General features: G+C 44.2%; 1 protein-coding gene across 1 annotated transcript in view; it reads left to right on the plus strand.

Annotated features, from left to right (window-relative positions):
• Positions 1-15,136, plus strand: part of LOC110506309 (hyaluronan and proteoglycan link protein 4-like) — a 37,288-nt gene that overhangs the window by 20,318 nt on the left and 1,834 nt on the right. The window contains exons 3-4 of the mRNA XM_021585878.2: positions 3,125-3,487; positions 13,579-13,881. Of these exons, the coding sequence (XP_021441553.1) occupies positions 3,125-3,487; positions 13,579-13,881 (666 nt within the window). The remainder of the gene's footprint in view (positions 1-3,124; positions 3,488-13,578; positions 13,882-15,136) is intronic.

The raw sequence follows: 15,136 nt of genomic DNA on the forward strand, positions 1-15,136 counted from the left end.
CAAGGACATTCATAGACTTGTCCCGAAGCCACTCCTGTGTTGTCTTGGCTGTATTCTTAGGATCTTTGTCTTGTTGGAAGGTAAACCTTCGCCCCAGTCTGAAGTCCTGAGCGCTCTGGAGCAGGTCTTCATCAAGGATCTCTCTGTACTTTGCTCCGTTCATCTTTCCCTCGATCCTGACTAGTCTCCCAGTCCCTGCCACTGAATAACATCCCCACAGCATCATTCACCGTAGGGATGGTGCCAGGTTTACTCCAGACGTGACGCTTGGCATTCAGGCCAAAGAGTTCAATTTTGGTTTCATCATAGAGAAGCTTGTTTCTCATGGTCTGAGAGTTCTTTAGGTGCCTTATGGCAAACTCCAAATGGGCTGTCAAAGGTCTTGTACTGAGGAGTAGCTTCCGTCTGGCGAGTACTGCAGAGGAACTCTGGAGCTCTGACAGAGTGACCATTGGATTCTTGGTCACCTCACTGACCAAGGCCCTTCTTCCCCGATTGCTAATTTTGTCCGGGCGGCCAGCTCTAGGAAGAGTCTTGGTGGTTCCAAACTTCTTTCATTTAAGAATGATGGAGGCCACTTTGTTCTTGGGGACCTTCAAGCCTGCAGACATTTTTCGGTTCCCTACCCCAGATTTGTGCCTCAACACAATCCTGTCTCGGAGCACAGCAGACAATTTCTTCGACCTCATGGCTTGGTCTTTGCTCTGACAAGCACTTATATAGACAGATGTGTGCCTTTCTAAACCATGTCCAATCAATTGAATTCTTCACAGGTTGACTCCAGTCAAGTTGTAGGAACATCTCAAGGATGATCAATGGAAACAGGATGCAGCTGAGCTCAATTTCGAGTCTCATTGCAAAGGGTCGGATACTTTTGTAAATAAGGTATTTCATTCTTTCATTTTTATAAATTTGCAAAATTTTGAAAACATCTGTTTTGGTTTTGTCGTTATGGAATATTGTATTTACAGTGCCTTGCGAAAGTATTAGGCCCCCTTGAACTTTGCGACCTTTTGCCACATTTCAGGCTTCAAACATAAAGATATAAAACTGTATTTTTTTGTGAAGAATCAACAACAAGTGGGACACAATCATGAAGTGGAACGACATTTATTGGATATTTCAAACTTTCTTAACAAATCAAAAACTGAAAAATTGGGCGTGCAAAATTATTCAGCCCCCTTAAGTTAATACTTTGTAGCGCCACCTTTTGTTGCGATTACAGCTGTAAGTCGCTTGGGGTATGTCTCTATCAGTTTTGCACATCGAGAGACTGAATTTTTTTCCCATTCCTCCTTACAAAACAGCTCGAGCTCAGTGAGGTTGGATGGAGAGCATTTGTGAACAGCAGTTTTCAGTTCTTTCCACAGATTCTCGATTGGATTCAGGTCTGGACTTTGACTTGGCCATTCTAACACCTGGATATGTTTATTTTTGAACCATTCCATTGTAGATTTTGCTTTATGTTTTGGATCATTGTCTTGTTGGAAGACAAATCTCCGTCCCAGTCTCAGGTCTTCTTCCAGAATGGTCCTGTATTTGGCGCCATCCATCTTCCCATCAATTTTAACCATCTTCCCTGTCCCTGCTGAAGAAAAGCAGGCCCAAACCATGATGCTGCCACCACCATGTTTGACAGTGGGGATGGTGTGTTCAGCTGTGTTGCTTTTACGCCAAACATAACGTTTTGCATTGTTGCCAAAAAGTTCAATTTTGGTTTCATCTGACCAGAGCACCTTCTTCCACATGTTTGGTGTGTCTCCCAGGTGGCTTGTGGCAAACTTTAAACAACACTTTTTATGGATATCTTTAAGAAATGGCTTTCTTCTTGCCACTCTTCCATAAAGGCCAGATTTGTGCAATATACGACTGATTGTTGTCCTATGGACAGAGTCTCCCACCTCAGCTGTAGATCTCTGCAGTTCATCCAGAGTGATCATGGGCCTCTTGGCTGCATCTCTGATCAGTCTTCTCCTTGTATGAGCTGAAAGTTTAGAGGGACGGCCAGGTCTTGGTAGATTTGCAGTGGTCTGATACTCCTTCCATTTCAATATTATCGCTTGCACAGTGCTCCTTGGGATGTTTAAAGCTTGGGAAATCTTTTTGTATCCAAATCCGGCTTTAAACTTCTTCACAACAGTATCTCGGACCTGCCTGGTGTGTTCCTTGTTCTTCATGATGCTCTCTGCGCTTTTAACGGACCTCTGAGACTATCACAGTGCAGGTGCATTTATACGGAGACTTGATTACACACAGGTGGATTGTATTTATCATCATTAGTCATTTAGGTCAACATTGGATCATTCAGAGATCCTCACTGAACTTCTGGAGAGAGTTTGCTTTACTGAAAGTAAAGGGGCTGAATAATTTTGCACGCCCAATTTTTCAGTTTTTGATTTGTAAAAAAAGTTTGAAATATCCAATAAATGTCGTTCCACTTCATGATTGTGTCCCACTTGTTGTTGATTCTTCACAAAAAAAATACAGTTTTATATCTTTATGTTTGAAGCCTGAAATGTGGCAAAAGGTCGCAAAGTTCAAGGGGGCCGAATACTTTCGCAAGGCACTGTATATTGATGAGGGGGAAAAGGTATTTCATCAATTTTAGAATAAGGCTGTAACATAACAACATGTGGAAAAAGTCAAGGGTTCTGAATACTTTCTAATGCACTGTAGGTAAAGTACAGGTCAGCTCAAGGGTGTCATATTTGCTCTTCAATGAGGTCTGGAGGGGCGCACTGAATCTTTTTCGCCTCGCCGTTAAAATTCCCCAAAAATGGTCCTCTATCCATCTTTTAGGGAATTGTCAATGCTCCCTGACTGCCTAGCTTTCATTTATGTGATTATTAGCGAGCTGGACACAGTCAAAAAACTGTGTGAATGTAGGTACGATATAATTTCTACAGAGTTTCAATTTGGTTTTAGTCATTTCAAAGTATATTGAGTTTTTTTCCCTGACAAGAAATACAAAAAATGTAAATATTATTATGATAATGTTTTAATCAAACCACCTGCAGGCCAGAGTGGACCCCCTTGCAGGACCAGATCATTGAAAAGCATAATTCCTCCCAACCTTACCTCTCCTGACCATTCTTCTTCCTTTATTCTCCCTCTTTGTGTCCAGAGGATGACACTGGAGCAGTGATCGTTCAGACCGCCCCTGGTAAAGTGATCACCCACCGGGGAGGCTCCATCACTCTGCCCTGCCGCTACCACCACGAACCCGAGAGCTCCGACCCCAACCGCATCCGCATCAAGTGGACCAAGGTGACGGATGCACTGGTGTTTGAGGACGTGTTTGTGGCGTTGGGCCTTCAGCAGAGGGTGTTCAGATCGTACCGGGGTCGTGTGTCCCTAGAACAGAATGGACCGGGAGACGCATCTGTCATCATCCACAACGTCACTTTGGAGGACTACGGACGCTACGAGTGCGAGGTCACCAACGACATGGAGGACGACACAGGATTTGTCAACCTGGATCTTGAAGGTCAGGGGTTAAGGTTGAAGGGTTCAAATCAAATCACATTTTATTTGTCATATGCTTTGTAAACAACAGGTGTAGACTAACAGTGAAATGCTTATATATGGGCCCTTCCCAAAAATGCAGAGAAAAACAATTATAACATAAGGAATACATACACAAATCAAATCAAATGTATTTATATAGCCCTTCTTACATCAGCTGATATATCAAAGTGCTGTACAGAAACCCAGCCTAAAACCCCAAACAGCAAGCAATGCAGGTGTAAAAGCACGGTGGCTCGGAAAAATTCCCTAGAAAGGCCAAAACATAGGAAGAAACCTAGAGAGGAACCAGACTATGAGGGCTGGCCAGTCCTCTTCTGGCTGTGCCGGGTGGAGATTATAACAGAACATGGCCAAGATGTTCAAATGTTCATAAATGATCAAACATGGATCATGGTCAAATAATAGTAATCATAGTGAACAGGTAAGGGTTCCATAGCCGCGGGCAGAACAGTTGAAACTGGAGCAGCAGCACTGCCAGGTGGACTGGGGACAACGAGGAGTCATTATGCCAGGTAGTCCTGAGGCATGGTCCTAGGGCTCAGGTCCTCTGAAAGAGAGAAAGAAAGAAAGGGAGAAAGAGAGAATTAGAGAGAACATACTTAAATTGACACAGGACACCGGATAAGACAGGAGAAATACTCCAGATATAACAGACTGACCCTAGCCTCCCGACACATAAACTACTGCAGCATAAATACTGGAGGCTGAGACAGGAGGGGTCAGGAGACACTGTGGCCCCATCCGATGATACTCCCGGACAGGGCCAAACAGGCAGGATATAACCCGACCCACTTTGCCAAAGCACAGCCCCCACACCACTAGAGGGATATCTTCAACCACCAACTTACCATCCTGAGTCAAGGCCGAGTATAGCACACAAAAATCTCTGCCACGGCACAACTCAAGGGGGGTTCCAACCCAGACAGGAAGATCACGTCAGTGACTCAACCCACTCAAGTGATGCACCCCTCCTAAGGATGGCATGGAAGAGCACCAGTAAGCCAGTGACTGAGCCCCTGTAATAGGGTTAAATGCAGAGAATCCCAGTGGAGAGAGGGGAACCGGCCAGGCAGAGGCAGCAAGGGCGGTTCGTTTCTCCAGTGCCTTTCCGTTCACCTTCCCACTCAATAATAGGACCTACTGAAGAGATGAGTCTTCAATAAAGACTTAAAGGTTGAGACCGAGTCTGCGTCTCTCACATGGGTAGGCAGACCATTCCATAAAAATGGAGCTCTATAGGAGAAAGCCCTGCCTCCAGCTGTTTGCTTAGAAATTCTAGGGATAATTAGGAGGCCTGCGTCTTGTGACCATAGTGTACGTGTAGGTATGTACGGCAGGACCAAATCAGAAAGATAGGTAGGAGCAAGTCCATGTAATGCTTTGTAGGTTAGCAGTAAAACCTTGAAATCAGTCCTGGCCATAACAGGAAGCCAGTGGAGGGAGGCTAGCACTGGAGTAATATGATCTTGTTTTTTGTTCTAGTCAGGATTCTATCAGCCGTATTTAGCACTAACTGAAGTTTATTTAGTGCTTTATCCGGGTAGCCGGAAAGTAGAGCATTGCAGCAGTCTAACCTAGAAGTAACAAAAGCATGGATTCATTTTTCTGCATCATTTCTGGACAGAACATTTCAGATTTTTGCAATGTTACGTAAATGGGAAAAAGCTGTCCTTGAAACAGTCTTGATATGTTCGTCAAAAGAGAGATCAAGGTCCAGAGTAACACCGAGGTCCTTTACAGTTTTATTTGAGACGACTGTACAACCATTAAGATTAATTGTCAGATTCAACAGAAGATCTATTTGTTTCTTGGGACCTAGAACAAGCATCTCTGTTTTGTTCGGGTTTCAAAGTAGAAAGTTTGCAGCCATCCACTTCCTTATGTCTGAAACACAGGCTTCCAGCGAGGGCAATTTTGGGGCTTCACCATGTTTCATTGAAATGTACAGCTGTGTGTCATCCGCATAGCAGTGAAAGTTAACATGATGTTTTCGAATGACATCCCCAAGAGGTAAAATATATAGTGAAAACAATAGTGGTCCTAAAATGGAACCTTGACAAACACCAAAATTTACAGTTGATTTGTCAGAGGACAAACCATTCACAGAGACAAACTGATATCTTTCCGACAGATAAGATCAGGCCAGAACTTGTCTGTTTAGACCAATTTGGGTTTCCAATCTCTCCAAAAGAATGTGGTGATCGATGGTATCTCAAGCAGCACTAAAGTCTAGGAGCACGAGGACAGATGGAGAGCCTCGGTCTGACGCCATTAAAAGGTAATTTACCACCTTCGCAAGTGCAGTCTCAGTGCTATGATGGGGTCTAAAACCAGATTGAATCATTTTGTTTACATTGTTTGTCTTCAGGAAGGCAGTGAGTTGCTGCCAACAGCTTTTTCAATTTCTTTTGAGACGAATGGGAGATTCCATAGTTTTAAAAATATTTTCTGGGTCAAGGTTTGGCTTTTTCCCACCTTTAGTGAGTTTGGTACACATCCGGTGGATAGAGAGACGTTTATTATGTTCAACATAGGAGGGCCAAGCACAGGAAGCAGCTCTTTCAGTAGCTTAGTTATGGGGTCCAGTATGCAGCTTTAAGGTTTAGAGGCCATGATTATTTTCATCATTGTGTCAAGAGATATTGTACTAAAACACTTGAGTGTCTCCCTTGATCCTAGGTCCTGGCAGAGTTGCAGACTCAGGACAACTGAGCTTTGGAGGAATATGCAGATTTAAAGAGGAGTCCTTAATTTGCTTTCTAATGATCATGACCTTTTCCTCAAAGAAGTTCATGAATTTCTTACTGCTGAAGTGAAAGCCATCCTCTCTTGGGGAATGCTGCTTTTTAGTTAGCTTTGCGACAGTATCAAAAACTAATTTTGTATTGTTCTTATTTTCCTCAATTAAGTTGGAGAAATAGGAAGATCGAGCAGCAGTGAGGGCTCTTCAATACTGCACGGTACTGTCTTTCCAAGCTAGTCGGAAGACTTCCAGTTTGGTGTGGCGCCATTTCCATTCCAATTTTCTGGAAGCTTGCTTCAGAGCTCGGGTATTTTCTGTATACCAGAGAGCTAGTTTCTTATGACAAATGTTTTTAGTTTTTATGGGTGCAACTGCATCTAGGGTATTGCGCAAGGTTAAATTGAGTTCCTCAGCAAGGTGGTTAACTGATTTTTGTCCTCTGACGTCCTTGGGTAGGCAGAGGGAGTATGGAAGGGCATCAAGGAATCTTTGGGTTGTCTGAGAATTTATAGCACGACTTTTGATGCTCCTTGGTTGGGGTCTGAGCAGATTATTTGTTGCGATTGCAAACGTAATAAAATGGTGGTCCGATAGTCCAGGATTATGAGGAAAGACATTAAGATCCACAACATCTATTCCATGGGACAAAACTAGGTCCAGAGTATGACTGTGGCAGTGAGTAGGTCCGGAGACATGTTGGACAAAACCCACTGAGTCGATGATGGCTCCTAAAGTCTTTTGGAGTGGGTCTGTGGACTTCTCCATGTGACTACTAAAGTCACCAAAAATTTGATTATTATCTGCTATGACTACAAGGTCAGATAGGAATTCAGGGAACTCAGTGAGGAACGCTGTATATGGCCCAGGAGGCCTGTAAACAGTAGCCTTAAAAAGTGATTGAGTAGGCTGCATAGATTTCATGACTAGAAGCTCAAAAGACAAAAACGTATTTTATTTTTTTTGTAAATTGACATTTTCTATAGTAAATGTTAGCAACACCTCTGCCTTTGCGGGATGCGCGGGGTATATGGTCACTAGTGTAACCAGGAGGTGAGGCCTCATTTAACACAGTCAATTCATCAGGCTTAAACCATGTTTCAGTCAGGCCAATCACATCAAGATTATGATCAGTGATTAGTTCATTGACTATAACTGCCTTGGAAGTGAGGGATTTAACATTAAGTAGCCCTATTTTGAGATGTGAGGTATCACGATCTCTTTCAATAATGGCAGGAATGGAGGAGGTCTTTATTCTAGTGAGATTGCTAAGGTGAACACCGCCATGTTTAGTTTTGCCCAACCATGGTCGAGGCACAGATACCGTCTCAATGGGGATAGCTGAGCTGACTACACTGACTGTGCTAGTGGCAGACTCCACTATGCTGGCAGGCTGGCTAACAGCCTGCTGCCTGGCCTGCACCCTATTTCATTGTGGAGCTAGGGGAGTTAGAGCCCTGTCTATGTTCGTAGATAAGATGAGAGCACCCCTCCAGCTAGGATGGAGTCCGTCACTCCTCAACAGGCCAGGCTTTGTCCTGTTTGTGGGTGAGTCCCAGAAAGAGGGCCAATTATCTACAAATTCTATCTTTTGGGAGGGGCAAAAAACAGTTTTCAACCAGCGATTGAGTTGTGAGACTGCTGTAGAGCTCATCACTCCCCCTAACCGGGTGGGGACCAGAGACAATTACTCAATGCCGACACATCTTTCTAGCTGATTTACACGCTGAAGCTATTTTGGACTTGGTGACCTCTGACTCTTTCATTACACAACGAGTAATGATAACTTGGCTATATACACAGGGTACCAGTACCGAGTTGATGTGCAGGGGTACGAGGTAATTGAGGTCGACATATACATATACAGTGCCTTGCGAAAGTATTCGCCCCCCTTGAACTTTGCGACCTTTTGCCACATTTCAGGCTTCAAACATAAAGATATAAAACTGTATTTTTTTGTGAAGAATCAACAACAAGTGGGACACAATCATGAAGTGGAAAGACATTTATTGGATGTTTCAAACTTTTTTAACAAATAAAAAACTGAAAAATTGGGCGTGCAAAATTATTCAGCCCCTTTACTTTCAGTGCAGCAAACTCTCTCCAGAGGTTCAGTGAGGATCTCTGAATGATCCAATATTGACCAAAATGACTAATGATGATAAATACAATCCACCTGTGTGTAATCAAGTCTCCGTATAAATGCACCTGCACTGTGATAGTCTCAGAGGTCCGTTAAAAGCGCAGAGAGCATCATGAAGAACAAGGAACACGCCAGGCAGGTCCGAGATACTGTTGTGAAGAAGTTTAAAGCCGGATTTGGATACAAAAATATTTCCCAAGCTTTAAACATCCCAAGGAGCACTGTGCAAGCGATAATATTGAAATGGAAGGAGTATCAGACCACTGCAAATCTACCAAGACCTGGCCGTCCCTCTAAACTTTCAGCTCATACAAGGAGAAGACTGATCAGAGATGCAGCCAAGAGGCCCATGATCACTCTGGATGAACTGCAGAGATCTACAGCTGAGGTGGGAGACTCTGTCCATAGGACAACAATTGCACAAATCTGGCCTTTATGGAAGAGTGGCAAGAAGAAAGCCATTTCTTAAAGATATCCATAAAAAGTGTCGTTTAAAGTTTGCCACAAGCCACCTGGGAGACACACCAAACATGTGGAAGAAGGTGCTCTGGTCAGATGAAACCAAAATTGAACTTTTTGGCAACATTGCAAAACGTTATGTTTGGCGTAAAAGCAACACAGCTCATCACCCTGAACACACCATCCCCACTGTCAAACATGGTGGTGGCAGCATCATGGTTTGGGCCTGCCTTTCTTCAGCAGGGACAGGGAAGATGGTTAAAATTGATGGGAAGATGGATGGAGCCAAATACGGGACCATTCTGGAAGAAAACCTGATGGAGTCTGCAAAAGACCTGAGCCTGGGACGGAGATTTGTCTTCCAACAAGACAATGATCCAAAACATAAAGCAAAATCTACAATGGAATGGTTCAAAAATGAGCATATCCAGGTGTTAGAATGGCCAAGTCAAAGTCCAGACCTGAATCCAATCGAGAATCTGTGGAAAGAACTGAAAACTGCTGTTCACAAATGCTCTCCATCCAACCTCACTGAGCTCGAGCTGTTTTGCAAGGAGGAATGGGAAAAACTGATAGAGACATACCCCAAGCGACTTACAGCTGTAATCACAGCAAAAGGTGGCGCTACAAAGTATTAACTTAAGGGGGCTGAATAATTTTGCACGCCCAATTTTTCAGTTTTTGATTTGTTAAAAAAGTTTGAAATATCCAATAAATGTCATTCCACTTCATGATTGTGTCCCACTTGTTGTTGATTCTTCACAAAAAAATAAAGTTTTATATATTTATGTTTGAAGCCTGAAATGTGGCAAAAGGTCGCAAAGTTCAAGGGGGCCGAATACTTTCGCAAGGCACTGTATGTAGGGATAAAGAGACTAGGCAACAGGATAAATAATAAACGGCAGCAGCAGTGTATGTCATGAGTCGAAAGAGTTAGTGCAAAAGGGGTCAATGCAGATAGTCTGGATAGATGTTGGTTAACTATTTTACTAGCAGTCTTATGGCTTGGGGGTAGAAGCTGTTCAGGGTCCTGGGGGTAGAAGCTGTTACCTACAATGGTGCCGAAGGAGATGGCTGCCATTTTACGATCCCGTAACCAATTGTGTTATTTTGTACATAATGTTTCTGCCACCGTGTCTTATGACCGAAAAGAGCTTCTTGATATCAGGGCAGCGATTACTCACCCCGTTCTTGAGGAAATCTTCTTCTTCAACAAGTCGGATGGGAAGGATTTACTCCAGACACCCGACAAGGCCCTCATCCCCGTCATTCGTAGAAGGAAAAGACGGAGGTATATCATGGACGACGGTCCGGGTGCCTTGTAAGGATCCGTCGCCGAGAGGGTAATCTACCTTCATAATCGATAATAAAATAGACAAACTATGATCATGTATATATCCTACCAACGGTACATTAAAACTGTAATGTATTATGTTTCACCGAGTCGTGGCTGAACGAAAACATGATTAACATAGAGCTGGCGGGTTTTAAGCTTTTCCGGCAGGATAGTATAGCGGCCTCTGGTAAGACAATGGGAGGCGGCCTATGCATATTTGTAAACAACAGCTGTTGCACAAAATCTAAGGAAGTCTCGAGGTTTTGCTCGCCTGAGGTAGAGAATCTCATGATAAGCTGTAGACCACACAATTAACCAAGAGAGTTTACATCTATATTTTTCATAGCTGTCTGTTTACCACTGCAGACCGATGCTGGCACTAAGACCGCACTCAATGAGCTGTATACTCAAATCAGTTTTACCTCATTTCTATCAGCATGTTAAATATGCAATCAGAGGGGAAACACTCTAGACCACCTTTACTCCACACACAGAGATGCATACAAAGCTCTCCCTCGCCCTCTATGGCAAATCTGACCATTATTCCTGATTACAAGCAAAAACTAAAGTAGGAAGCACCAGTGACTCGGTCAATAAGAAAGTGGTCAGATGAAGCAGATGCTAAGCTACAGGACTGTTTTGCTAGCACAAACTGGAATATGTTCCAGGATTCTTCTGATAACATTGAGGAGTACACCACATCAGTCACTGACTTCATCAATAAGTGCATTGATGATGCCGTCCCCACAGTGACCGTACGTACATAACCAAACAAGGCAACATCCGCACTGCCGCTTTCAAGGAGCGGGACTCTAAACCAGAAGCCTATAGGAAATCCCGCTATGCCCTCGACGAACTGTCAAACAGGCAAAGCGTCAATACAAGACTAACATTGAATCGTACTACACCGGCTCTGACGCTCATCGGATGTGGCAGGGCTTGAAACTATTACAGACTACAAAGGGAAACACAATAAGAAAGTGGCCAGTGACATGAACCTACCAGATGAGCTAGTGTTACTTGCCTCACTTCAAGGCAAGTAACACTGAAACATGCATGAGAGCACCAACCGCTCCGGGATGACTGTGTGATCACGCTCTCCATAGCCGATGTGAATAAGACCTTTAAACAGGTCAACATTCACAAGGCCACAGGGCCAGACACATAACAGACACATAACCAGGACGTGTATTGCGAGCAGGTGCTGACCAACTGGCAAGTCTCTTCACTGACTGAGTTTATTTTTCTTCACCTTTTTTTAACTAGGCAAGTCAGTTAAGAACAAATTCTTATTTTCAATGACGGCCTAGGAACAGTGGGTTATCTGCCTAAATGACTACCGACCCGTAGCACTCACATCTGTAGCCATGAAATGCTTTGAAAGGCTGGTCATGGCTCACATCATCACCATTATCCCGGAAACCCTAGACCCACTCCAATTTGAATAATACCCAAACAGATCCACAGATGACGCAATCTCTATTGCACTCAACACTGCCCTTTCCCACCTGGACAAAAGGAACACCTACGTGAGAATGTCATTCATTGACTTCAGTCTAGCGTTCAACACCATAGTGCCCTCAAAGCTCATCACTAAGCTAAGGATTCTGGGACTAAACACCTCCCTCTGCAACTGGATCCTGGGCCGCCCCCAGGTGGTAAGGGTAGGGAACAACACAGCCGCCACACTGATCCTCAACACGGGGGCCCATCAGGGGTGCGTACTCAGCCCCCTCCTATTCTCCCTGTTCACTCATGACTGCACGGCCAGGCGCGACTCCAACACCATCATCAAGTTTGCCGATGACACAACAGTGGTAGAGCTGATCACCCAAAATGATGAGTCAGCATATAGGGAAGAGGTCAGAGACCTTGCCGGGTGGTGCCAGGACACCAACCTCTCCCTCCCCGTGATCAAGACAAAGGAGATGATTGTGGACTACAGGAGAAGGAGGACCGAGCACGCCCCTATTCTCATCAACAGGGCTGTAGTGGAACAGGTTGAGAGCTTCAAGTTCCTTGGTGTCCATATCACCAACAAATGATCATGGTCCAAACAAACCGATATAGCCGTGAAGAGGGCATGACAAAGCCTACTCCCCCTCAGGAGACTGAAAAGATTTGGCATGGGTCCTCAGATCTTCAAAAGGTTCTACAGCTGCAACATCGAGAGCATTCTGACTGGTTGCATCACTGCCTGGTATGGCAACTGCTCGCCCTCTGACCACAAGGCGGCAGGGAAGCCTAGTGGTTAGAGCTTTGGACTAGTAACCGGAAGGTTGCAAGTTTAAATCCCCGAGCTGACAAGGTACAAATCTGTCGTTCTGCCCCTGAACAGGCAGTTAACCCACTTTTCCTAGGCCATCATTGAAAATAAGAATTTGTTCTTAACTGACTTACCTAGTTAAATAAAGGTAAACATTTTTTTAAAAAGGCACTACAGAGGGTATTGCGTATGGCCCAGTACATCACTGGGGCCAAGCTTCCTGCCACCCAGGACCTCTATATCAAGCAGTCAGAGGAAGGCCCTAAAAATTGTCTAAGACTCCAGCCACCCCAGTCATAGACTGTTCTCTCTACTACCGCACGGTAAGCGGTACTGGAGCGCCAAGTCTAGGTGCAAGAGGCTTCTAAACAGCTTCTACCCCCAAGCCATAAGACTCCTGAACAGCTAATCAAAGGGCTCCCCAGACCCCCCTTTTACGCTGCTTCTACTCTCTGTTTATAATCTATGCATAGTCACTTTAACTCTACCTACATGTACATATTACCTCAATTACCTCAACTAACTGGTGCCCCCACACATTGACTCAGTACCGTTACCCCCTGTATATAGCCTCTCTTGTTATTTTACTGCTTCTGTTGAATTATTTTCAATTTATTTTACATTTTTTACTTTTTTTTTCACAACTTCTTAAAGCATTGTTGGTTAAGGGCTTGTATGTAAGCAGGTTGTAACTGTTGTATTCAGCGCATGTGACAAATAAAAATGTATTTTATTTTATTTGTTGGTTCTGTTGCACCAAGTCTGTTGGTTCCAGACTTGGTGCATCGCCATCGCTTGCCATGCGGTAGCAGAGAGAACAGTCTATGCCTTGGGTGACTGGAGTCTTTCACAATTTTGTAGGGCCTTCCTCTGACACCGCCTGGTATAGATGTCCTGGATGGCAGGGAGCTTTGCCCCAGTGATGTATTGGGCTTTACTCACTGCCCTCTGTAGCGGTTAGATGGGTTATGTGTGGTGTAAGACCTCAGTCAAAATGAAAAATGAAGTATTTGAAAATGTAACTGGCAGAATGGAGTTAGTGTTTTTCAGCTTTCACAACATGAGTAACTTGTCCTCATAGTTCAGTATCTCTCTCTCTCCTCCAGGCGTGGTGTTCCCATACTACCCACGGGTGGGGCGCTACAAGCTGAATTACCACCAGGCTGAGGACGTGTGTAAGGAGCAGGATGCCATCCTGGCCTCCCATGCCCAGCTCCACAAGGCCTGGCTAGAGGGCCTGGACTGGTGCAACGCAGGCTGGCTGGAGGACGGCTCCGTCCAGTACCCCATCTCCCACCCCCGGGACCAGTGTGGCCGCAAGGACACCCCTGCAGGGGTACGCAACTACGGCTACAGACACAAAGAGGATGAGCGCTACGATGCTTTCTGTTTCACCTCCAACCTCAATGGTGAGTGTGTGGTGTGTGTGGGGTCCTTTCCATGGTTACTTTTTACTTTTCTTGAGCAGATGAGATATATTAACATTGATTGGTGACGGGTAGATTCCCCAGATATCTTTCCACTGTATTGCCTCTGCTCTGACTATACAGTGTTTTCAGATCTGTGCAGACGAAGGGAGGGAGATGAGGCAAGATGTATTGAGATGCAGCCAGAGTCCACAGCAGCGATAGGAGCCTGTCTCTGATCCCTGCCTGTGATCCCCTAACCTTGTGTTGATTCCACCCTCTTAAAAGGGCCACAGGGTCTTCTAGCTGTGCTTTTATCTCCTCTCCTTTGATTTCCATCAACACTTCCACACAGTCGTGGCAGGGGAAGAAGCCTAGCCTGGTTCTATGGCTCAAAACAAATTTAGGAGCACTGCTGCTACACTGCTGCTCTACTGTACAAGAACTCATCATGACAGAATTATCCATCTGCTACCAGGGAATTGAAACATTCAATTTGGAGAATCTTGATTTATGGGTACAGCCGTTGAGTGCTACGGCAAGATTGTGACTCAGTCGGCAAAGAAATAACAACATTGGATGCATTCCGAAACAAAATAGATTTTCAATTTTTTTTCTTCTCCTGAGACCGAATAAAAGTAATGATTTTCTTCCTGTGAACATTAAAGTAAAAGTCATTTTGTCAACAATATCTGAGCATCTGCCTAGTTAAATAAAGGTTAAATAAATCAAATTAAAACAAATCTGAACTAGAGAAGATAAAGTACACAGTAGCCATAGTCGAACATTAACCTGGTACTTCATAGTGGAGACCTAGCAGTCTCTTCATTGCAGTGAGTTAATTACAGTCAACAGACAGACTGGCCTGAGATGTGGGCTATCTTCAGGAGTAATGGTAGGGGATACTGTTGCACTGACCAGCTGGAAGATATTAACACAGTAGCCTTTGGGGAAATATGAGACAATATTCCTCCCTAAAGGCATCAGCCACATAAACAAACGCAAAATCGATAGCCAAGTGTAAGGCTGTTGGCAGCCGTTCTGTGGTAGAAAACTACCCTGTGTTTTCTAGGGTTGCTTTTTTATTTCTCTCTGTAAAAACTTAACTCAGCTTCATTTTAGCTCAAATACTTTCTGCAATCATGATTCCAATTCTGTAAATTCTGGTAGGCGAGAAGTCTTCCCAGTGCAAGATGAAAGTAGAAATTGAAGTATTTTACTGTCCACCGATGCTGTATTGCTTTTCGATTTTGAGCAG

This window comes from Oncorhynchus mykiss, chromosome 1 (assembly GCF_013265735.2).
Source record: "Oncorhynchus mykiss isolate Arlee chromosome 1, USDA_OmykA_1.1, whole genome shotgun sequence".
Classification (NCBI taxonomy): Eukaryota; Metazoa; Chordata; class Actinopteri; order Salmoniformes; family Salmonidae; genus Oncorhynchus; species Oncorhynchus mykiss.